Below are 26,077 nucleotides of genomic sequence, written 5' to 3' on the forward strand. Positions count from 1 at the left end.
TGCGAGAAATTTCCAACGCTGCAGGTACCGTTATGCTATAGGCCCGCCAATACTAGGAAACAAAATATTAATATTATTTTGCCATGCGGAGAGGAAAAAAACTTGGTCCTAAATGATATTATCTTTGTTGATATTAATCTTGTCAATGACGCGATAAATGCAGAAAAATCACCGTGGAAACTAGGATACGCAACAACGATACACTCGTCGCAGGGATTGACCGTAGATGGTCAAGTTTGGATCGTCGATGATAGAATTTCCTGGTCAAATTTGGTATATTTAGCCGTGTCGAGAGTAAGAAAATTATCTCAGCTAGGACGAATTCGAGTAAATCACATAAGTGACGCTGGCGGTAGTTGAGTATCTTCGGGGACTATTTGTAATTCTTCCTTGGTAAATCCGCGTTGAGGCGCTAACGAATCTAGGATATAAATAGCTGGTCTTCCTGACGATCTTGTTACGGCGGATATTTTGTGAGTTGTAACGCTCCAGGTTGGGTCGGTTGCTCTTTTTCTGCCTCCTTCAGCCTCGCCTTGCTTATACAAATATCTGACTGTGACGCTACCTAGTACAGGCTGAATTGTGAAATCTCGCTTTATGGGTATATTCGATTTTGTAATTGCAATTGCGGGTTTCGTTGCTATTGTTCGAGTTGTCTCGTTATTTAGCGCGTTAATCACATGAGGCAATCTTGATACCCAATCGTGAGATCGATTATCTTGAATAAATTCACGCGCGTACTGGTATCCAAATAATCGTTCTGCGAGAGTATTATTGAATCTTTCGACGATAGCTTGATTGCGATGAACACCTACAATACCGCGTCGAATTTTCACGTTGTTCTTTTTCATCAATAAAGTAACCGCGCCAAGAAATTCTCGACCTGGATCAACTTGAAGAAGATTCGGCCATGTTAACGGGGATCGTGAATAAATTTCGTTAAATGCCTTGGCAATTTCTGTTGCTGTTTTAATTTGGACATTGGTTCAGAGTAGCCTATATCTGCAACGGCTATGTTATTCTCTTCGAGAGGTATTCATTCGGGTATTAAGAGATTAAGTAACATGTTGTCAAATATGTTGAGTGTGAAACGAACAAGTGACTGGAATTACATTGTCACATAAACATAAAAATTAGGTCACAGTGATGTGGCTTTGGTATGATTAGGTTATTTGTTGAGATATACCTACATACTAATTTTCATGAGTGTAAGTGACATATGGGCAAGAAGCATAATAATTAGGTCACAGTGATGTGGTTTTGGTATGATTTAGGTATTTGTTGAGATACACCTACATACTAATTTTCATGAGTGTAAGTGAAATATGGGCAAGAAACATGAAAATTAGGTCACAGTGATGTGGTTTTGGTATGATTTAGCTATTTGTTGAGATACACCTACATACTAATTTTCATGAGTGTAAGTGAAATATGGGCAAGATAATGACGACTAAAGTTAGAGAAACCATCTACTTTTCTCCCTTGCTGATCGTAATGATTGAATAGCATTAGATAAATTATCGATCTCTGTTTGACTAAGTCTTGAGTTTAATATCTGCTTTTCCTCTTCTCGTCAACAAGCTTTTGGATATCTTAGTGTCAGAAAAATACGATGAAGTTCATGTTATCATTATCAGGAATTCAATTTAACTGGATATTAGACAATGTTTCTTTTTACCGCATCAAATTTATGACGAGGACATGCAATATTCACAATTCGGTTATTGATGAGTTTTTCTGTTACTATTAATCGTTTTACCACCGTTGTATCCGTTGGATCAGTTTGACTTTGTGTACAGATGCTCGTGGACCGTTAAGCAGTATCTTTCTAAACACTGTGTTAACTTAACTTGAAAGACCGCTCTGGTGGCCTAGTAGTTACAACGTCCGACTCGGATGGGGGAAGACATGGGTACGAATCCCGGTCGAGTCATAACAACGACTTATACAAATGGTACTAACAGCTTCCTCACTAAGCGCTCAGCATTAAGGGGTTAGTGTTAGGAATAGTTGGTCTGGTGTCAGGATAATGTGACTGGATGGGACATATCATGCTACATGTTTGCGGCATGCAAGTAAGGTTAGAAAAACAGCTAGATTTCTCTGTCGCATGGGTGAGAATTGATAATCGCTGTTTACTTGGTACGGGCAAGTACTTGTATTACATTCATATAAAAATGATGATAACGTAGCAAGGTATCTTTATTTACAAAATACTTCATTCCGAAGGTAACCTGTTAAGTAAGAACACAAGGTCAGCATTAGTCGTTGTCGAGAATCTAACCATGTTAGTCTGTCTCACAGTTAGGTGCACTTAACACTAGACTAGAAGGTCCGCATCAGCAAGGCTGGTCAATTAATGACATCATATACTTAAACCTTTCCCACAACAAATAACAACATTTTCAAACTTAAAATGTAAACTAAAAATGTGCAAGTCCTGGTATGTCTTTATGATATATTATTTTTATAGGCATATATATATATATATACGAAAGTACGTGTATGAAGACAGGGTCACAACACATATTTTTCCAAAGATCCCTACTTTTATAATCAGTTTTAAAAATACTCGGCACTTACAGTAATTTGCCAAGCAAATATGTAAGAAGAAGAGATACCTATAGTATATAATGTTCATCTAGCAATACGCTTTATCTTCGATTACCATTAAAAATAATTTACAAAAAAAGAAATGTGTTGAGAAATTTGAAAGAAAATGTAAACTTAACATTGTTATCTCTACTGTGGCATGTCGGCACACTACTGGCTATATCAAACCGCATAAATGATATTTAAGTGCCTTGACGCGCCGAGACAGCTGGCTGCGGTTGGCCTGGGCGGTTATGTATGTATGTATGTATGTATGTATGTATGTATGTAATATATGTATGTATGTATATATGTATGTACGAGAGTTTGGCTCAAAACCAGGTACATCTTTATCTCAAATCTGCAATCTTAACACATGCTGGGTTTGTTAATAAGTGACAATACATATTCATTCCACCACAATACTCCACCCACACCCCACACCCACTTAGGATTATTAAGCAAATTTCTGGCATTGTTTTTATATCTACACCATCAGTGAAGGGTTATTAACTTCATCAAATCTAACAGTAAATATAGAAATCGGAGTCACCGTCGAGGAGCGAACCCGGTATAAGTGTTTTACAGGCAGCTAAAGATATCACAAGGCTAAATGTCCGACCCAGTTTATATATATATATATATATATATATATATATATATATATATATATATATATATATATATATATATATATATACACGTGCACGAATGCACACAACACAATGTCCAGAAATTGTTTTAGGTCGAACCAAAATGAATATCTTGTTAGGTCATTGGATTTTGTGTACAGGGTACAAACTATTATGACACGAGCATTTGTCACGTGGCTGTTTACAATGACATTAGAGTTATGTGGGAATTTGATTGTTGACCTTTTCAAGATAGTTCCTAGGTAATTCGTACATTTGGAGATGTTTATTCTCTGGTAAAAAGAAAAGCATTTATTTTCAACCTTTTGCATGCCAGAGAGATATCAAAATTTCGCCAGGATCCATAAACAGCGCAACGATTCGAGCTACGTCTGAGGGTCTAGGTTCAATTTCCGAAGACCTCATAAACATGGAATCAAGATCAGCGATCATAAGCATGGAATCAAGATCAGCGATCATAAACATGGAATCAAGATCAGCTATCATAAACATGGAATCATGGAATGTGGTTATCTACCTTTACTGCGTTGTTTCTTTACCCAAGGAGAAATAGGCACCACCTGTTTCTTGGCTACTGCAAGTTATCGAAACATTCAAAGTTATATTAAATACAAGGAAGAAATGAATACGAAGATTAATATCATCATTCTTTCTATAGCTATTTATACACAGTCTTATACATTATTCGTTTTTGTAATATTGACAATACTATAGTAATATTGACATGATATAGTAATATTGACAATACTATAGTAATATCAACAATACTATAGTAATATTGACATAATATAGTAATATTGACAATAATATAGTAATATTGACATAATATAGTAATATTGACAATACTATAGCAATATTGACAATACTATAGTAATATCAACAATACTATAGTAATATTGACATAATATAGTAATATTGACAATAATATAGTAATATTGACATAATATAGTAATATTGACAATACTATAGTAATATTGACATAATATAGTAATATTGACAATACTATAGTAATATTGACATAATATAGTAATATTGACATAATATAGTAATATTGACAATACTATAGTAATATTGACATAATATAGTAATATTGACAATACTATAGTAACATTGACATAATATAGCAATATTGACAATACTATAGTAATATTGACATAATATAGTAATATTGACAATACTATAGTAATATTGACAATACTATAGTAATATTGACATAATATAGTAATATTGACAATACTATAGTAACATTGACATAATATAGCAATATTGACAATACTATAGTAATATTGACATAATATAGTAATATTGACAATACTATAGTAATATTGACAATACTATAGTAATATTGACATAATATAGTAATATTGACAATACTATAGTAATATTGACATAATATAGTAATATTGACAATACTATAGTAATATTGACAATACTATAGTAATATTGACATAATATAGTAATATTGACAATACTATAGTAACATTGACATAATTTAGTAATATTGACAATACTATAGTAATACTGACATAATATAGTAATAATGAAGATACTATAGTAATACAGGGAAGAAATGCAACCGAAGATTAGTATTATTATTCTTACTATAGCTATTATTACAAAGTCTTTGTAATAATAGCTATAATATTTGTAATATTGAGAATAGTATGGTGAAGCCCGCTTTGCAAACTAATAAAATAAATATTGTCAGATGGCAGCCAAAAGGAATGACCCACACCATTTGCTATCATGCAATATCTTCCTCGATATAATGCTGCCAAGCTTAAAAGAAATTACATCTTAAACTCCATACGTTGATAACATAACGAGTGCTCGGCAGAAAGGTTACTCTATGGGATAAAGGTAATATATGGATTTCTGTTTTGTTCTGTTGCGTCTTTACGTGTTTCGTCCTTACAATCTGTGTCTTTCTCCATGTCTGTATACGTTTTAATTATTCCTTTCATTCTGTGTCAGTCTCCCTTTCTGTTTGTTTTATACCTTGCATTCTGCGTGTTTCTCCTTTTTTGTTTATGCTCTCTCTCTCCCTCCTCTCTCTCTCTCTCTCTGTCTCTCTCAGCACTCTGTATGTCAGAAACAATTCAGTTTTAACAATGAGATATGAGGGTCTACCAGTCGATGTGGTTGGAAGCTGGGGAATGTGTAAACAGTTAGCAAATTGCTGGCATAATGGCCCAAGTTCGTTGCGGTGTCAGAACCTGGAAAGTCTAAGTAATACGGGAACAAATGCTTACAATGGCTATTATTACCATTCTTATTATCGTTATTATTATCATTCTTATTATCGCTATTATTATCATTCTTATTGTTATTATTACCCTTGATTCACTTTGTCAGGAGGCAACCAAAAGGAAAGCTCCACGCCATTGCTTATTATCCAGTATCTTCATCGTCTTCTTTATTTTTTCTCTCTCTCTCTATTCGTATTTTTCCTTCATTTTGTCCCTTTTCCTGCCGCAATATCAGACAATGTCCGTTGTAGTGATGACAAATCAGGTTCCCCAATCGATGGGGGAGGTTTGATGGAATGTGCAAACAAGCATGCAAGCACTTTGGACCAAATACAGTGTACTCTCTATTAGCAGATCCGTATTATCAAAACCTTTTGAGGAGAAATATCATACTTTAGTTCAAAAGTTCAAATTTGGATTGGAAAACCTGAGTATTAACAGGTCAGTGAACGCTCTAAAGTAGAGGAACCAAAGTTGGGAAAATCCTGAAAGTGCTAAGATTCCAGTTTTATTGTAATCAAAGTTACAATACGGCAAAATCGTAAATGTTTTATCTTTATCTCGAGTCTATTGCTTGAAAAGTTTGGAAAATAAGGAAACTAAATTTTAAATTTATTTTGGCTCCAATTGTCAAAATACCGAATTAAACATGCACGTACTTTTCTAGATTGAGGACTCTATACAACAATTGACATGGGGGTTAAGTTGACGGTGCTTACGACAGTCTTAATGTTTGGAGTGTACTTCAATAAAATAGGTAGGTTATACGGATATAATTTGGTCTCTTAGCCTAGGAAAATAAAGTAAACTTTTAATAATAATAGAAAAACTATTAGTAAGCGTGAAGATACCATTATTCTTTTAAACAAAAATTGTGTTAGTTTGTGTGCCTTCACAATATAAGCAATCTGTTACATTGCTAAATTCCACTAATACAAATACTTATGTTAACGCACAAGATTTTTTCGGATGAAATGATTTTGAGTATAATACCCACCAGTAATTTGGACCCCAGTCCATCGGGGGCTAATAATTGGAAGCATGTCTGAATAACATTCTGGTTAATTAATGTCAACATTGCTGTGAAAATTCCAACTCTCATTTATTTATTCAATGAAAGAAATCTGAAGTATATAATATATAAGGCAATATGATGTACATCAAACGGAGATTTGTTGCAATAGGATAATCCTCAACAACAGCAGTAATTAGTATAAGGGTTAATTGGACATGAGATCCAAAATTAGATAATGGGTAGACGTAACATTACGGTGCTAAGAATTTGAGTAGAATGTATCACTACTAACCTTTGATGTTGATTCATTCGAGATAGACTTAGCGAGTTTTCGGCTTCATTGAGTCATGTGACGAGCATTGCAGTTTATATTGTGGCTTAAAGAATCAGTTTGAGATGATAGAACAAGACGTATCTAAAATGAAAAATATCATTGCAGCACTGGGGCAGTGGAGCTCGTGGAGCTCGTGCAGTGCGACATGTGGCCGTGGTACGAGAACGAGATACTATTACTCATCTCCCTATACTGAAGATTGTAATAATCTCTGTTTCAATGGCGGAACGATTCGGAACAGTCGATGTGATTGTCCTGCCGGAACAACAGGAACTTGTTGTGACGGTATAACAGCACGTCATGTTTGTCTCTCTATCTGCCCTCAGCTATCACTCTCACGAACGCACACGACATAAAAATAATTGTTCGATTTAATTTATCTTCAGTCTTTGTCTCGCGCATTCACACTCGTGCAAATACTGTTTCACCAATACACTTTGAGTATTGGTTACGACTAGTCTTCCTGAACGAGCGGCATTTGCTCAGTCTCCTATCATTTCCGCCGCGATTGAATTTATATTTTTTTGTTCTACACTTATTTTGTTGAAAGAATTTATGTCCATAATTATGAATTTAGTCACCGAATGCCTTAAGTCTGCCTAGGTTGATTGGACTTGTTATCCAGAATGACAATTCGCACAATAATGTACATTGTCACAAAATAATCCGAATAACATTCTCATCTTCCAACCTTTTATGTCGTTATTTATTTATTTATTTATTTAATGACTGATTTATTTTTTTGAATTTAAAGATATTCCCGAGTGCGCTAGCAATCCCTGTCAAAATGGTGGTACGTGCATCGAGATGACCAACCGTTACAATTGCAGCTGCAACAGTCGCTATTACGGACCCAACTGTGAAAACGGTAAATTAATTTTTTCGTTATGAAGAATTTCAATAATTTACTGTATACACTTACACATTGCGTATAAATGCAGATTAATGGGTTACAAAGTGAAAAGATCAGACATTTACTGAGGTAGGTTGGTACGTTTCGAATACACTTTAAGCGAGAGATTAGTACTATAGAGATATGAAATTCTCTTTCTCTTTCTCAGTTGCAAAATTTGAAATATAACTAGTTTAATTAGAACTCAAAATTAAATATGACAATGACTAATAAAGAGAGTGACTCCAGCTTTTTACATTTTTATACTATTCCCTTTTTTTGCACAATATATTAAACTTAAGTGATAATTATACGTTACAATGACCATATTAACTGAAGATTTTGTTAATTCTAATACTGTATGGATTTTGTTTAGCAATTGCCTATAGTTCTACTAGTCTTCGATTGCTGAACTATTTATTTAACTAGACGTAACCTAAATGGACAGTGTATGCTACAATAATATATCGTATAAGGCATTGAATACAACAACATAATATCGTATAAGGCATTGAATACAACACATAATATCGTATAAGGCATTGAATACAACACATAATATCGTATAAGGCATTGAATACAACACATAATATCGTATAAAGCATTGAATACAACACATAATATCGTATAAGGCATTGAAGACAACACATAATATCGTATAAGGCATTGAATACAACACATAATATCGTATAAGGCATTGAATACAACACATAATATCGTATAAGGCATTGAATACAACACATAATATCGTATAAGGCATTGAATACAACACATAATATCGTATAAGGCATTGAATACAACACATAATATCGTATAAGGCATTGAATACAACACATCATATCGTATAAGGCATTGAATACAACACATAATATCGTATAAGGCATTGAATACAACACATAATTTCAGATGCTGCCTTTTAAGTAAATAATATTACCGATATGGCTTAGACCATTCCAGAAAATCTCCATAATGATACATTTAAGTATTGACATTTCGTCTTAACTGAACCTGACACAACAATTCGTTTTAAAATAAGTTATTGTAGTACCTCACACACCTATGTTTCACAAATATCAGTAAGGTAATGTATTTACAGTAGCAACTAAATATAATTTATCATCGATACATGATACATCCAGTTTGTTCGTTTTAATCATGCACTTCTTGTAATTTTATAACTGAGAACTTATTTAACATAATGATGTATATGCGCCAGTTATATATATGAAACACCATCAATAGTCGAATATGATTTTTACCAAATACTCCAAAGGTTCCTTTTTACATATGTTCTGCTTAGTTCTTTGAAATTATTTAATTCCATCACTCTATTATCTTGATTAACATTTTCTTCCCGATCTAGGTCACAACCTAAATCCTCCGTGACTTTTTGTACTCATATAACACACCAATAGGGGGTGGGGGGTATAAGATTGTAACATATAATCTACAAAACCGCTATTATCATACTATTCTTCATTCAATTGAGAAATCACACGGGTGACGATTATGCAACCTAGCGTAAGTACACCGGCAAACGTGCACTCGATTTTTATTACCTGTTTATCCACTACCTCCCCCATTCCATATCTCTGCTGGAAGTTGTCGGTGGTTACCATTTCTGCCAACACGGTGTCAAACTCAGCAATGCCAATTATTTATCAATTGCAACGAGAATGTTGTGCGCCGGAGAAGTCCTGAATATATGCATATTCGCAAATGAAGAGGTGACGAAATTATGTTACCAGCCGCACCAGTCACACCGGTTGCAATTGATATGGATCCAACAACAATTTCGATTGATGTGCCTGTAAAAGCTAATAAATCCGTGATTCCCGTAACATCCGGTCGATGATAAGTTTTGCACTTCTGTAAATTTCAGAAAGACTTTAACCAGGTTCTGGCTAGATGGTGTGTTGCGGTTTTTCACTGATTCCATTGCAGTTAAAATCATGTTCATCAAGTAGTCGTTATGTGCTACATGCAATCATGCAAAGTCGGCGAGGAAATTTCTTACCCTCGAACTTACTATGTTTGCTTATTATTCGCTGATAATATTTGATCCACATGCAATGGTATAACGATTGTAGATATTGCAAATACACCAAATTACTACCAAACTGTCTGTATATGTATATCGATTGCAGAATAAGCTGCAGGCCTTCATTCCCAAAAAATACATGAATAGCTATACCAGGATAAAACTTACTGATATTGGTTTTTGTATGGAGCATTCGAGGTTACCAAACAGAAGTTCACCAGATGCGCTTATTATTCCGGAGGCTGGTCTCTATTTTATCGTTGGCAGGATACAACACGGACATTCAAAACATCAATCGTCATCACTTTTACTAAGCGCATTGTGGAATATATAATAGCGTTGAAATCTATCTCGGCCAACGAATAGCGTTTAACGATAAAATATGTAGGCAAACTTACTCGCATCTGTCTACAGTCCACTCCGATTCTGCACGAGTGAATGTCCAACGTCTCAAGATTCCTTGCGAAAGGTTTTTCTGTTTCATCATTAAGGATCTCACGGTCCTTACTATTCAGGATTACAGAATTACCACCACTATTAATGCAGGAATTTTGATTTTAGATGTATCATTAAGTGGCATAATTGATTACAAATGGAGAACAATTTACATCTTAACTGTGGAGGTACCCGTGCTCTGTAATAATGATATCATTCTTTTGCGCATTTTGAAAGAAGTTTCAATGCGTCTTCACTTGCTCCATTTAAAATGTATCATAACTGAAATTTGTATATTTTCATTATGCTGTTCTATCAATAATAGCCTTTTGTGCACTTTTGATTTGATATGTTTCCCTAATGACAAAGTGTTCATAAAGCTACCACCTGTGCGCCGAACTGTCCTATTTTCTCTTTGGCTGCTTACTTTTTCTGCGTACGTCTAATTTTCGTTTGCGCATTTTTTTTTAACGTTGCTTGCAAAGGTGATATAATGCTTCAAATTTGTTGAGATATTTAGTTACTTGCATAGAAATTTTAGAACATTCCTTATTTTATAAAAAATATTTATCTCAAGCATCTTAAGTGATATATTTTTATACTCAAATTTCTTCAAATCATTGTTATAACTCAGTAACTTCCACAGACAATTAAGCTGCTTCGTTTGGTGTTTTATTTTGTTTCTTCTTTGTTTTTCTACTTCTAGTCGATGACAGTTGCGGTAACACAGCAATTAGTTCATGCTTTTATCGCTATAGACCGACAAAAGTAACATTGCTAATAAATTAACTGATACTATTAAACAGGTTTAGCAAAGTTAACTAGTCAAATATGAATATTTGTAGTGCTTTCTTATTCTAGCTCAGATGCCAGTAATGCCTAAATAACGCCCCTATTTTACTCATACTTCAAAAGACAGGTGTAATTGAGCTATGCATGTAAAGAGTAAAGGTTATTGCAATGAGGAAGACATTCAGAGCTGGCATGCATCTACCGGTAATAACATCAAACGAAACAAAACTCAACAAACAACAGAAGCTGGAGACAAACAAAAACCTAGTTGCGGAAAGTATAGTAAACGTCGACAAGAAACAAATAATAGAGAAAGCGTACAACATAATTTTGACAAAGGTCACTTTAGAAAATATTGACGTTTTGTCCGAAAACATTGGTGCTGTACAAGAAAACTAAGACCAAATGGCTGCTCAATGTCACTCCCATATTATGTGATAATGCTTTTGGTCAATGTCATGTCCATATTATGTCATTATGCTTTTGGTCAGTGTCATGTCCATATTATGTCATTATGCTTTTGGTCAATGTCATGTCCATATTATGTCATTATGCTTTTGGTAATCTGCCTTATCACTCATTCGATACAGTTAAAGCCTAAGACACTTGAAACTGAAATGGAAAAACCAAAAGCTGTAACCTTTAACACAATCATTCCTATGAAAGCTGTAACCTTTAACACAATCATTCCTATGAAAGCTGTAACCTTTAACACAGTCATTCCTATGAAAGCTGTATCCCTGATCTGTTCTAGTCTATTTCATCAAATACAATAATTTTGAAGTCCAGCCTTTATTAAACTCGAATGACAAGCTGATACAGTGGATAATTAAAGCGATACAACATTAAATAATAATCATTCTTGTAACATAATTAACATCTTGAGAATTTTTTTCTTCTAACTTTGAAAAGTTTAGACATGAAGTAATTAACTTAAATACTTACTAAAATAAGCCGTTTTAACTGTTCTACCACATGTTGATACTAAATTATCTTTATCCCCCGTTAATGCTAAATCTTTTATGCATTGTGCATATTATATCAAGAGTCATTGAACCAATCCGGAATATGCAAAAGACATGTTCCACTCTATTACACAAGTCATACAGGTCATGCAAGGCTTCAGTACCGACTATTTAGCAATGGATATAATTTTCTAGAATCTGTTTACACATATTTCTAAGTTGTGACTGTTCAGTTTAATTTAATCCTCGTTCATTCCTATTGCTTTGGAAGGTCATGATATACAAACCTCGACCATTATCTACGGAAAAAAATAAAGGCTAAAGTATGTGGATAGTTTTGGACGACGTTAGCATAATGATGCGATCCAAGACCAACCGTATTTAATGTTTGTTTCTGTAGTCTCAATAAAAGTTGAGCGAATTAAACAAACTTCGTACTGCCCTATTATTAAAACATAGATGTGGTTACTTGCTGTAGTAAGATTTGTATTTTTACGCAGTAAAAAATGAAATGGATTTTTACAGTTCGCTTTTCTTTCATTTTCTTCTGTCTTTATTTGATGTTTGTTTCTCTATGTTTTTCTTTCTGGTTGTTCTTCTTCCTATCACTTTGTCCTTCTGATTTTATTACGTTTTGTGCTTGTTGTTCTGTCTGTTTGTTTTTCGTATCTTCTGCTTGTTCTTCCATTGGTTCTCTCTCTGTTTGTTGCACTTCAATTCCTGTTTATTCATCTGTTTCCTTTCTTTCTTTTCTGTTTGTTTTTTATTACATCTCCACATATGCATCCGTACTAATTTATTTTTTTAATTCTTTTTCTATATATACTGCACCACTCGAGAATGCCTCCTTTCTGTCACATAGTATTGTAATATATAAAATTGCATAAAATGGGATAAGTTTATTTCCATAATCTCAACCAGGTTGAATCGCATAATATCAACTTATAATTGATTTACTTTGCATCTCTAATGGAGATATTTCCGTAATAAATGTTCATCAAAAATATATTTATTAGATTTGTTGTAATATTCTTCATAAATGTCACAATTTAATTACTTTTGGCATAACAGTACCATATAACGTTGCATTAACCTAAGACTACTACCAATAATAGATGTTCTATAATCCTAGCTAAAGTGGATTTTATATGGTGTCGATTTAATTTTCTGTTGTTTTGATTGTGAATCATTGTACAAATGTCTAGTGGATGCACTCTTATTCTATGCAGACTCTCATAAACATCGTAGATATTATCAGAAGGGATCTGATAATTTAAAACTCTAACTAGTACGTTTTAAAAACAAACAACTAATTTCTTTACTGTCTTGAAAATAGCACATAAAAGTTGAAACAGAAAAACAAATTTCAAGTATGATAATAAACTGATCAATACTAAGAAGAAATAATTTCTTAATATTTCTATTCTTAAAAAATACTATTATTGAACAAAGATTTCCTATCTGTCTCCCATTTGGGTCCTTATAAATTACATTTTCCTCGTGGAAGTTTGTTTCTGAGTTAACTATGGACTATCTTATAACAAGTATGTGTCTGCTAATAAGATAATGTCATTTATTTGATAAACAAAATATCCTTAGTACAATACTTGTTGCAAAGTAACATAACACACGGCTGGCAAGTTGTGATGTAACTCGTTTTTTATTGCAGTCATTTGTTGTCTAATTTTGTGTTTTAGATGAGTCATTTACATTTCGTTTTTGTTCTTTTGTACTAACAAAGCTGCTCAAACATCATTCAATTTTTGTGTTTATTCATTTTACGTCAAATTTTGAAATTTGCAAATCAAAGAAAGCAATAGCCAGTGATCTATAATTCGCCATCTTTGTGCATCTAATTTTTTGACACGTAGTCCTGTCCTATCGAAATGTGCGCAAAAAGACCCATTGAAAATAAGTTGCTAAGTATCGAAGTCCGATTTTGGTGTTATATTTTGGAGACTGCCTGTCATAGTGACTGACAGCTTAACACCTGACAGATCATCTGTTACTTGGCTGCAGAGAGGATTAATTAGTCTACTATCTTCTACACTATACGAATCACCAATAAGTGTCTTCTTATTCAACCTTTTAAAAGCGATCAGGTAACATATTGCCACTTATTCGCCCATTTCCATAACTAAGATATACTGCCTATTTCTAGCGGGTTTTGAACCTCTGGTTTTAAATAAAAATTCAATTTTGTGAAGGATCAAGACGTTTAACTATTTTTGTTTACAGTATTTATCATCTCATGTTAAAGTACGCAATAAAACAATACAAAATACGTTTCAAATGTCTTTGAGACAAAGACTGAACTTATTTATGTCAGATTTATTTCTAACAAGATTTACTTCGCTGTCTATTCATGCAAAAATACTTACGTTTATAAGACACCATTGCTTGAAATGTTCATGATTGTCAATGCATATGTACGATTCGTATTATCTTTTGATACAGTGATGGATGAGATAAAGAGATAATAATGACTGTTTTGGTTCATTTTTACTCATTTTATGTTTCATTTTTACTCTTTTCTGGTTTATGTGCCTTCCAAAAATTAGAAGAATTGCTTTCCTTATGATAATATTTCGAACGAGTTTTGTTCCAGATTTGATATGGGAGCATTATTCGACCTGCCAGTACGAGTCCAACAGATGCTTTCGGATCTTCCAAAAACGTTTTGATTGGTATGGAGCACAGGTAATAACAACTGATTTAGAGTTTGCTGTTTGATTCAATTACCTCGGCGAAGGTCTCACAAACAGTGAAGTATATGACTCGAAACGCGGAACACTTCATCAAAATAATACGATGCCGAATAAGTTCACCAGATGATATCGTTAAGATTTGGTGATCTTAAATTAAGTAACAGAAAAAGCAAAACCAATAGTTATATTAAAAATTCAAAAATCATTTATTTCCCTAAAACACAAAGTAAAAATTTAGAGGGAACTTCAAATAATGTGTATTAAATCATAAAAATTCCTAAAAGGTCTATCACAATTCACAAAGTACAAAGTGTTCCGAATGGCTTTCAGTGGTGTTTCGAATGAATTACAGTGATGTTCCAAATGAATTCCAATCTTTAATGCAAAGATGACTCAGTAATCTTGAAATATAAAAGTAGACCTGGTTTGTTAACGTTTTCCGCTAAAGTTTTGGGATTTATTACTCCGGTAGAGGCTCGAGTTTTGCAGATGCATTCAGCTCTGCAGTTTTCAATTGGCCTTTCCTGGGGCACAAATACAATAAAATAAAATGAAAATTATAATATTAATATTTAGAATGAAATAAAACACGAAAACAAGCATTAAAAATCAACCTCTAACCCGCCATGAAAAAATACATGGTAGTAAAATTTTCAGTCATTTGACAAAAGGAAATTATGTGCCTATACAATACAATATTGAATAAACATATTAATCAACATAATACAGTTGATAATTGTATTATTCATACAGTCATAAAATGTTACTTTAAATTCTAAAACCTACAACAATTCTACAGCTATGAATTATACAGTCGTGAAATGTTACTTTAAATTTTAAGGCTGGGTAGATTGACTCATACTTTGATCTATGTAGACTGACTGGTACTTTGATCTAACTAAAATGAAGAAGTTTCGTTTTTCGTGCTTTGCTTGCATTTTATAAATATTTGTCATATCCACTATTGAGGAAGAAAGTTAAAACCTCTTGGGGGAAATACGTAGAACCTGTGTAATCTTCTTACAGGGGTCTTTATATGTGCTTACTGCGACTGACAATCATCCAGATTTAAGCTCTATTTCATTTCATTTGCTATAGGGTCGTGCTTTTCAATGAATATCACCGACTGATGCTATCTTTTCTTTTCATCACGTGATTGCTGTCTTTCGCCTCACCTTCTAATGTATCCTTAGTGTACACAAAGTAGTTAACAAAAAACTCACGTATTTCCACCACCACTTGAATGGTCTTTCACAATAGTAAATATAAACAATAATTTCAGCACATTTACGTTTTTAAAAGAGCAGCAGTTTAGGTTAATGTTTCGCTGACTGATCGTTCTGCACTGCTCGATCTACAGTAGCTACACGTATGTCATCAGTCTGATAAACCATGTTATAAGATTTGGAGGTTTCATATAAACTATTCTTATAATCGAGCAGTTGTAACAGACAGGTCTGTCCACAACACACAAGAGTAGATTACCGTATTGTAATATGATTTAACAATAGAATATTATTAGAATACATTTTATTTTTTATTATATCCAGGACTTCTGCAAGCGACGTCATGGCCATCTTGCTGTTCCTGACACAACTGAAAAACAGTATTTCCTGGAAACAGCTCTCAAGACCTTGGAAAGTGAGTGGACAAATAACAATCACTGGAGAAGGTTAAGAAATTATAATGATATTGATAGTAATAAGTCTTCACTGCTCATCATGTAGTGGAAAAATGGTCGTAACTACGTCGTAAGTACTAAGTACATATACTGTTTCTGCGTCATAATTTAACAAGTGTCTTCCGGTATACACAGCCACTTTATAACTTGTTGCATATGGTGCAGCAAATAAAATGTATCAATTAAGATCTGTAAAACAATTCAAACACATTAAACATTTTACAGCATGTAAGATTAGTAATCAAGACTTGATACAACAATTAAGGTGTCGTTAACATTCAAAAGCTGATACAAATTTAGTTTTGCAAAACAATTAAGGCTAATTAAACGTTTCAAAGAGGATACACAACCAAGGCATATTAAACTATTTTTATAGCTAAAACTGTAGTAATTAAGAATTGTAAAGCTAAAAAGTCAGATTAAATTTCCTAGCGTAAATGAAGCATATAGTAATCAAAGTTTGTAAATCAATTGATGCATACAACATTTCTAAAGCACACAAAAATGTAGTAATTAAGATCTGTAAAAGTATTATTTTTGACTGAACTTTCTAAAATAAACACGTTGTAAAGTCAGCATGTTTGATTACCATCTCCTTTCACAATCCAAACTTCTTAGATAAAGTGACAATGACAAAGATTTCCTGTACCTTGCAAAATAATAATAATAATAATAATAATAATAATAATAATAATAATAACGATAAAAATATTAATGTACGCGCATTTAACAGAGAATTTATTAAATATCTTAGTAATTTAGTTCTATTATCAGAAAAAGTATTAACTTTGCCCAGCCTGGGGGACCTAGCGTGCTATGGGGGCAATGTCTAATGTGTGTCGAATTAGAATTCAGGCAATTCGCTGCAGCAGAAAAAATACGTTACGTTACAGGATTTAAGAGAATTGTATTTTTGGTTAAACAATTTTGAATAAGCTGAGTTAGTCACACAAGTGGCAACAAGCAACACTGAATTTTGATGAGTATGAAAATGTTTCTATTTCTCCTATTTTTGATTAGTTGCTCTAATTGGTCGTAGTATTTTTTGTATTTTCCTATCTTTCCATGTGTTCTATTTTGGCTCTGTGTGACAGCCAGTAAATTTGCAAGTCTATTGTCTTGGTTATTTGCAAGTCTATTGTCTTGTTTATTCACGTGATCAAACACGAGACCATCGTAAATAGGACCATTGAAACATAGGTAAATACATTGGTTTGAAAGAAACATTTTCCCCCAAGACTTCTAATTGTGATCAAAAGGTTTCCTCTATTATTGACTTTACTGATTGTTTTAATTTTGAGAAGACATTTTCTGATGATCCCAGCTCTCACAAATTCATCAAGATTAATAATATTTTCAGCTTGCTCCTTCTAAATAATATTTTTTTCTTTTAATATATGATTATACTTTAGCAGAGGAATATCTCTCGAGATAATCCTTTGGGGTACTTTATTCTGATGTCATCAGGAACATTCATTATATCATAATTTTGTTTAAGCGCTACATATTTTTAACCGCCAAAAGAGACACATAACTTTGTTCTTCCCTTTGCCCAGCGCCACATCTCAAGCATTGTTTCGGTCCACTACTTCTACGGCGAACACTGACCATGTGATAACCACAGTAACCACCTCAAAATTTTTTTCCACCAGGTAAAACTGATCTGACCATGAGCCATTGTCAACTAATTTTTTTTCCTGCCATATAATATTATTTGGAAAAAGTTCAATTAAAGAAATTACTTTCCCTAATTATATAGCAATGACTACTTCAACTTTTGCAAAGCAGCTGATGGAACAGTATTTTTTCTAACCGGTATAAAATCAGCTTTTCCAAGGTCTCAAATCGCACAATAAGATTTACGAAATCAAATTAACGAATTATTAAACAAGAGTGAAATTGAGAGAATGGCACAGACAACAAGAACAGAAAAGATCATGGATTACTGAACTAACTACTAGATTTGACTTTGAAAAATTTGCCAAGACAAAACTCTTTCATCATTTGAGCAGCAATTACTTGAATTTATCATAATGGCCAAAAATAAGTTTGCGCAAGATGGCGTTGTTCATGTCTCATCAACATTTAAGATTGACGGATATGGCATTTTCGTTGACTCCACCACGAACGACAAATGATCAGCAAATCTTATTAATAATCTTGTGGATGACAGGAAGCACATATTTAGAATTAAATGTATTGTCGAAAATGTCAGCGAAATGGTCAAATTTGGATTATTCGTGATAAGCTCGACCCTGTTAAGAAATCAGTTTCAGTGCTGGGTTTATACGAGAATACTAGTGAATTATTAGCGTCTAATCCACCAAATGATTCTTCTCTGATATTTTGCCGGCTATAATAAACTCGTATTTGTGCCAGTACAATCTGAAGTGAGCGACCATTGAGGGCTGTTATCGGAGTTGGAAAACCAACATTAAATTCCAGCCTCGACGTCACTGATATCATTGTGGCAGTCGGCCACTTTGTGTTAGCGATGCACTGTTCCATACTAAATGTGGTGCTGGCAACATTGTTGCCTGCACTGGTATGTTTGCGTTCTTGTGATAGCGATAATAAAAATTTCTGCTCGCAGCAAATTCATCGTCTGATATTTTTATTGTCTTTTATCCCTGCTGACAGTATCGATGACATATTTATACAAGCATACGTCACCTTGTAGAATATTTTTGCGTGTTCATGTTATTTTTACTGGCACATGTAGATATTGGTTTCACGATAATATTGGGGATACCAGCAACGTCTACAACAACAGCGACACCGATTCCAACTACCGGCGGTATCACGTGCGTTGCTGATAACATACCGATTAACCTCGTTGTTCAGCGACCAACGGGGAACGGGGTATACAATATTGCCAAAGACGATGGTTCCTCTACGATATTGTGTGGTTTTATCATGTGGTAGTTGATGGTTTCTTAAAACGATGCCTTCCACGCACACGCTTGATTTTACCGAAAGGACTGTGTGGGGTTCATTTTGTGTTATACTAAGTTACCTACTGTAGTGTTTTCGCGACCAATTCCAGACACCACCAATACGTTGCTGCGGTTAAGTCATTATCTGCTGGTTCCAGAATAAATGTGTCCTAGGTATTTTGATTTAACATGACCTTCACGGTTCTAGACTATCGGTGAAATGAAACCACAGATATGTCGCAAATATCCTACATCGCGCAGCGCTAAGCACGGAGAGCCTCTACACATCGGTGATCTCAGCAATATTTTGGATGGAGCTGTTTTGTTGTAACCAGGTTGGTTCTTCCGTCGCCGGTAAATGCCACGATGTTTTTCTTGGTCGCACCTGAAACTAGCATAATATCGACCCAATTGATTTTGCTCGCCTTATCCGCCCATATTGATCCTGAAAATGAACAACCTCATCTGGATCAATCCCGTATGTATGCAAAAGTCAGCAAGTTCATCTCGTGTTACATTCGCCGATAGGTCAATGTCGATGAGATCCTGCGCGTAGCAGATCTTCGGTAAATATCTACCACTATGAACCAGTAACCTGTTTGAAAGGACTGTTGTGTGTGACATGGTGTGGTTCGATCATCTATTTATTCAATTTTCTCGACAAAAACAGTAATTTTGATACTGATTATGTTATTTCAGTTATTCCCCGCCAACCAACTCTGAGAATATAGGTGTTTTCTGGGGATTCTATCCTCGTCTCATAACCCACTAGTTTGAATTTTACTGCAACACCAGATATATGTATTCTATTTATAAAATATATAAAAACTATCTGACTCTTTTTCAAAACCAATATATAATACTCTCATTCTAAAACACCTCTCGAATGTCTCCTTTTCTCTAATACGTCCCCATTCATTGCCGCCTATCATAATAAAATCAGATTCATGGAGTATACAAATATTCTTATAAATATATCTTTCCGTACATCATTTATTCAGGTATCCAGATGAATTATCTTGTCGTATTTCTCCATAATCTTCTCATGAACTCTCATACTGTCCAGTCTCCAGCTAGGTCCATTATCTGTTGCTGATACTCTACCGAGCTCTTGTTCAATTTTATTTACTCTGTTATATATAATATTTGATTCTATTTTAAACTCGTTTAACTTTCCATCAAATCCTTTAACGGATGCTGATATTTCTGCGAGTGTTCAGTTCATTGTTTCAAGTGATGTTTAAACCCCGAAAATATCAATCAGCTGTGTTTGAAGGTCAGCTAGCGTATTGCTGGCCGCTATATTACTGGTATTTCTTAGTCTTCGAAAACTATAAGGTCCGCCTTCAGCGTGATCAACGGTATCTTTTACGAACATCATTGACGGACTGTGAATAATCAACGAAATATCTTATACGACCCAATATCGTCGTGGCACCACTGACGTTGTCGTGACACAAGTAGATTTCTCGGCCTCGATAATATGTCGTGCACTGATAAATAATGCTATAATACCGTTCTTAAAAGATCCACCTTGTTGATCACCATAGGGATTACCATCGGTTTTACCAGTCTACCCTGAACTTCAACAAATGCCTCAGCAGGCAGGTAATACCTGGTTATATCTTGAACTTATAGTTCGATTCGTTCAGGCTGATTTGGTTCTCGTGCTTCATAGGAATAACAATTTATTATAATTCTAACATCGATCAATATCGCCGACATTGTTGGGCCAGACCACTACCCGCCATTAGGACTGCGATTATATTATTTTTTCTATCTCGTCTGCGGCTTGTTTTGTCAGAGATGGCTTGCCAGTTAATTTTGTTGACCACTTATTGTGTCTTGATTTATTATTTTACTGACACTTGCTGGCATCAGTCGGTGCTGAGCAGTTTTACCAGCAGTGGGTTTCGTCGTGTAACCAAGCGAGTCTGTCTTTGATTAATGCTTTAATAGCGACATCACCAACAGTGCCAATACACTTATTACGAACAACTTCAATGGCTTCATGCCTAATTGTTTTCAATCGGAAGCCGGCCAGCAATATCGGCATGTAATGTCTCAAAAAGTTTTCTGTGTGGCCACGGTTGCTTTAAAAAAATGGGATTGGTTCGATCATTGGTTAGTAACTGCTCAGTACCCTCTGTATATTCCACATGAGCTTTCTAGCGTTGTTGTCAGCTGCTATTCTACAGAATCACGGACTGGAAGATATTTCTTGATTGCATTTAGTCTCTGTCAAACTAATTTAGCTGTACAAGATTCCATAGTTGGCACAGAATAACCCATTGTTATTATTATATCAACATTTAATCACAGATCACTAGTCAGTAGACATAAAAAATTTAGTATATCAGTAAAGTATTTGTTTACCGCAGCGAATTGCCGGAATTCCAATTCGACACACATTTAGACATTGCCCATAGACGATGTGTCAGATCGCTAGAAATACCTATGATAAATTGATCATTAATAATAGAACGCTGGGCCCCCTACCTCCCAGGATCGGCAAAATAAATACTTGTTGTGACAATTGAATTATAATTCTCAGACACTTAATAAATTCTCTGTTAAATGCGTGTAAACTAAATTCATAATTGCGAATGTACTGATATAACAGCAGCGCTGGTATAGTTCAAATCAATTATTGTTGCCGTATATTATTAATGGAGACAGTGGCCGAGTGATTAGTACATATGGATGATCTTTCGATCAATCTATGGAGACTTACCGGATGTTCGATCCCAGGGACACGCGACAGTCATATTATCGGCGTTTTAAACAAAATTATCAAAAGGTTTTTGTGCCTGCGATGTATTGACAAAAAAACGAAATATCATTGAATTGTAAAACTTAACCCAGGTGTACTTGCCTGGGCCTCCCCCGGAACCTAAATAAGAGTGATCATTTTATAGTACCCGCGATTCACTTGGAGTGTGTATGTGTGCTTGATTACAAAATTGAAATTCAGCCTGGACAGACCTCTGTATCTCTAAAATTTCGTTTCGCACTGTGCGATTCGCCAGGGAGTGAGTTCATGCAACAATAAAAACCCATCGTAACAAAAATCCTAAAAAAGGACCACCAACCCAAGGGAAGCTATTAGCAAACTTTCTCACATACTCACGCTTGCCGAGCCCGGAGCACAAACCAATGTGACAGAGCTAAGATGTCTGTGATCGTTGAAGACAAACGCCTAAGACCACTCTATCACCCGGGGCACACACTTATTAAACTAACATTATTGTGACTACTGTGACCATAACGTTGAGTAGGCTACAACATCTATAGCAAGTTAAAGCCTAAAGAAGAAAAAGAACAAAACGTAGTTTGGAGTAACAATTAACCACATGTTTTTGGAAAGTCGTGCGTTAATTGAAATTAGTTCGCCGTAGTCATTGCATCTACGAGCTTAATGATTATCAGCAAAATAGTAGGTTTATTCCGCAACTGAGACTGTCTATTTAGTAACTATTAGGCACATAATTTAGCAGCTGGAATGGTTAAAATTAATTAGAACATTTCATGTTAAAGAAAGAATAACCAATATACATTCAAAACATAAAATTATTTGTGTGTGCGTATTCATTTTATGTTTCGTGATACTTGTACATCCTTTCCAATGCTTAAAAACTATTGTTCGCTTGTATGTGACTATATAACTTTTCGTATCCATTTCGGACAATCATAACCCTTTCAAATCTAGCTGTACGACCACTTATTTTGTAATAGAAAACGTCTTCATCACTTTCAGTCGATGAAGGTAGTTCCGAATTCTGGATTGGCGCCTCATCGAATGGGAATGCTCTGCAGTGGGTAACAGGTGGCGCTGTCATCAATTCTAGATGGCCTCCAGGTGTCGGTAATGGTATTCATGGTTACGGCTGTTTGGCTGTCAGTACCCATTACAATTTTATGTGGACTGAACTATATTGCGCCAGCTCTGCTTACGTCATTTGTGAAGAGGGGTAGGAATACGCTTCTCTTTCAACAAACAATTTCTCTCTCTCTCTCTCTCTGAATCAAAAACTTACAATCTATGCATGCAACATATTTAAACGTGTATTTATACACTTGATGATATCCAAAAATCTATGAATATAAATATCTCCAGAATCATCTAAAATACAATTGCAGGAAGATGAGCCATCATCAACAAACTTGTCTTTGGAAACAGACAAACATCAAATGAAATGTAACCACACAGGAGGTGTCTCGCGAATTTTACTTGTCAGCAAATAGCATCATTTAATCAAGACACTCTTATTAGGATATCATTTGAAAAATTATATGTTGATGTCATATGACCCAACTACATGGTGTAATGACCATAAATCGGTACATAAACTTTAAACTTTGGGCTATTAAACCATAGAGGACTAATGAATTTTATAAGCTTTCTAATTCTTGTGACTACTAAAAACTGCGTTTAAAATTTGGGTCCTTCGAGTACAGAGATAATGTACAGTTATTCAGTTCGCTTCGTTAAAGTAGACTCAAGGAAATTGTTGAAATCAAAAGCAAATCAGTAGAACAGTTGTTGTTGTTGTTGTTGTAGTGTTTAACGCCATTTTTCAGCACACGATAGGCTATACATGGCGGCCAGTATTAATGGTGGAGGAAGAACCCGGGAAAACCCCAGAAAGAACCACCGACCCACGAGAAGCTACTGGCAAGCTTTCTCACATACCGACATTGGCTGAATCTGAGACTCGAACCCACGCAGGCAGAGGTGAGATGGCAGTGATCCGTAACGGAGAGCGCTTTAGACCACTCGGCCACTCGGGGCCCCCAGTAGAACAGTGCGCTTGCTCTAAAGAAAATTCAGCAGCAGTACAGTACGTTTGCTCTATGCCTTGGCAACGTCAATCGAAAAATTGTATGCATGTGTGTGGGTGTGTGATTTGGATTTTTAACGTAGCTTTAACAATTTTTCAGTCATGTCGCTACGATGTTTGCAGTGTGGCAGTTTATAGTGACGTCTAGCACTGGGGCATCATGCCGCAGACATGTAGCATGATGTCCCACTCAGTCACATTATCCTGACACCAGGCCGACCTGTCCTAACACTAACCTCTTAAATGCTGAGCGCCAAGCGAGACAGCTGCTAGTACCATTTTATAAGTCTTTGGTATGAAAAGGCCGGGTTTCGAACTCTCGACCTGAAGGAAATCTAAACATTTTGAAGTCGAAATATGTAGGCATAATTTGAAGGAAACCTGTAACGTTCCAGTCCAAATTTGTCGGCATCATTTGAAGGAATTCTTAGTATTTTCCAGTCGAAATATGTAGACATTATTTTAAGGAAATCTGAGTATTTTCCAGTCGCAATACGTAGACAACATTTAAAGAAACCTGATTATTTTCCAATTGCAATATGTAGGCATCTTGTGAAGGAATTCGGAGCATCTTTAGCGAAACACGTAGGCAACATTGGAAAGAAATCTGAGTATCTTCAAGTCGAAATATGTAGGCATGATTTGAAGGAAGTATGAGTATTTTCCAGTCGAAATATGTAGGCATGATTTGAAGGAAGTATGAATATTTTCTAGTCGAAATATGTAGGCATCATTTGAAGGAAGCATTAGTATCTGTCACTCTCAAACAGGTAGGCATCATTGGAAGGAAGTCTTTGTATTTTCCAGTCAAAATATGTAGGTATTTTTTGAAAGATGTAATTCGTAGAGAATTTAAACTTTTTTTCTTTCAGAGTCGAGCCCATAGAGTCATCACTTGGATAAAGATCAATTGGTCATGTGACATCCTGCGTCAAGAGCATATTAATTCAGAGAATTCGCCTGATAGTCATCCATTGAATGATATAGGTTTCGTGTTTAATAAATGTTCCTTTGCTTCAATTTGTCATTTTGGAGTAATTTTTCATTATTAAAGAAAAGGAAACTCAAGATTAAACATGAATCATAAAAGCTGGAGAGAAAGTAAAACAAAATATCTTTTTATCTGACATGATTATGCAACCCCATATAATCAATTCATATCGGCCTTAATAATAACAATTGATAAACAAATGTCAAGTAAAAAGAACGTCGTGATTCGTGATTTAAACAGTGTTTGACGCATGAAGTGGGCTACTGCCACAACTGTAGCTAGGAAAAGATGACTCAGGATTAGTGAATGGGGACGATGTACGGACAAAAGGAATTAGCATTACAAGACCCCCTGGGACGCTAGACGGACAATATTTTTAGACCCCCCCCCCCCTCCGTGACCATATACGGACAAAGTGAATTTAACATGGGAATATTGGGACTGTATACAGACAAGGGAATGGGGGTGATTTGTATAGGACCAATAGGTGGGGTAGGTAAACAAAGATAATAGAGACATAAACACATAAAACACATGCATAGATTGATGAGTCTATCACACCTAAACTATAAAATCGAAAAGAGAATTATGCAAGAAAATACATATCTTTGGAGGCAATCCTAAAATATAAAATCGACAAACTTTTTTTAGGTAGAGAGAATAAATATACTTTCGTGGCCCTGAAAATGGCCTTTGATTGTTTGTTAATAATATTCCGTTAACATAGAGGGCATCGCATATGTCTTCTTCTCTTCCTCAAACTTCTTCTGACGTTTGGACGGTAGATGAGGCTCATTCAGACAGCCTTGTCTCTCCACACACATACATCCTCCAAACGCTCGTATCAGTCATCCTTATGATTGGCCATGATTATCTGACATACGTGGGTAAGTCCGTACGGAACAGCATCGAATATACGAGGGTAGATGATTCAACCTTAGTCCACATCTTG

At 34.9% G+C, this 26,077-nt stretch overlaps 1 protein-coding gene across 1 annotated transcript; it reads left to right on the forward strand.

The window, feature by feature from the left end:
* The first annotated feature begins 4,967 nt into the window (after nucleotides 1–4,967).
* LOC149779791 (brevican core protein-like) lies at nucleotides 4,968–25,154 on the forward strand. The gene is made up of 8 exons (XM_089940657.1): nucleotides 4,968–5,105; nucleotides 6,162–6,251; nucleotides 6,949–7,128; nucleotides 7,598–7,711; nucleotides 14,577–14,668; nucleotides 16,227–16,317; nucleotides 23,051–23,264; nucleotides 25,007–25,154. The coding sequence occupies exons 2-8, from the start codon at nucleotides 6,188–6,190 to the stop codon at nucleotides 25,035–25,037; spliced, it is 786 nt and encodes a 261-aa protein (XP_089796783.1). The 5' UTR covers nucleotides 4,968–5,105; nucleotides 6,162–6,187; the 3' UTR covers nucleotides 25,038–25,154.
* Nucleotides 25,155–26,077: the final 923 nt, after the last annotated feature.

The sequence above is a fragment of the Sinohyriopsis cumingii genome, chromosome 17 (genome assembly GCF_028554795.1).
Source record: "Sinohyriopsis cumingii isolate HCF-2022 chromosome 17, ASM2855479v2, whole genome shotgun sequence".
Lineage (NCBI taxonomy): Eukaryota > Metazoa > Mollusca > Bivalvia > Unionida > Unionidae > Sinohyriopsis > Sinohyriopsis cumingii.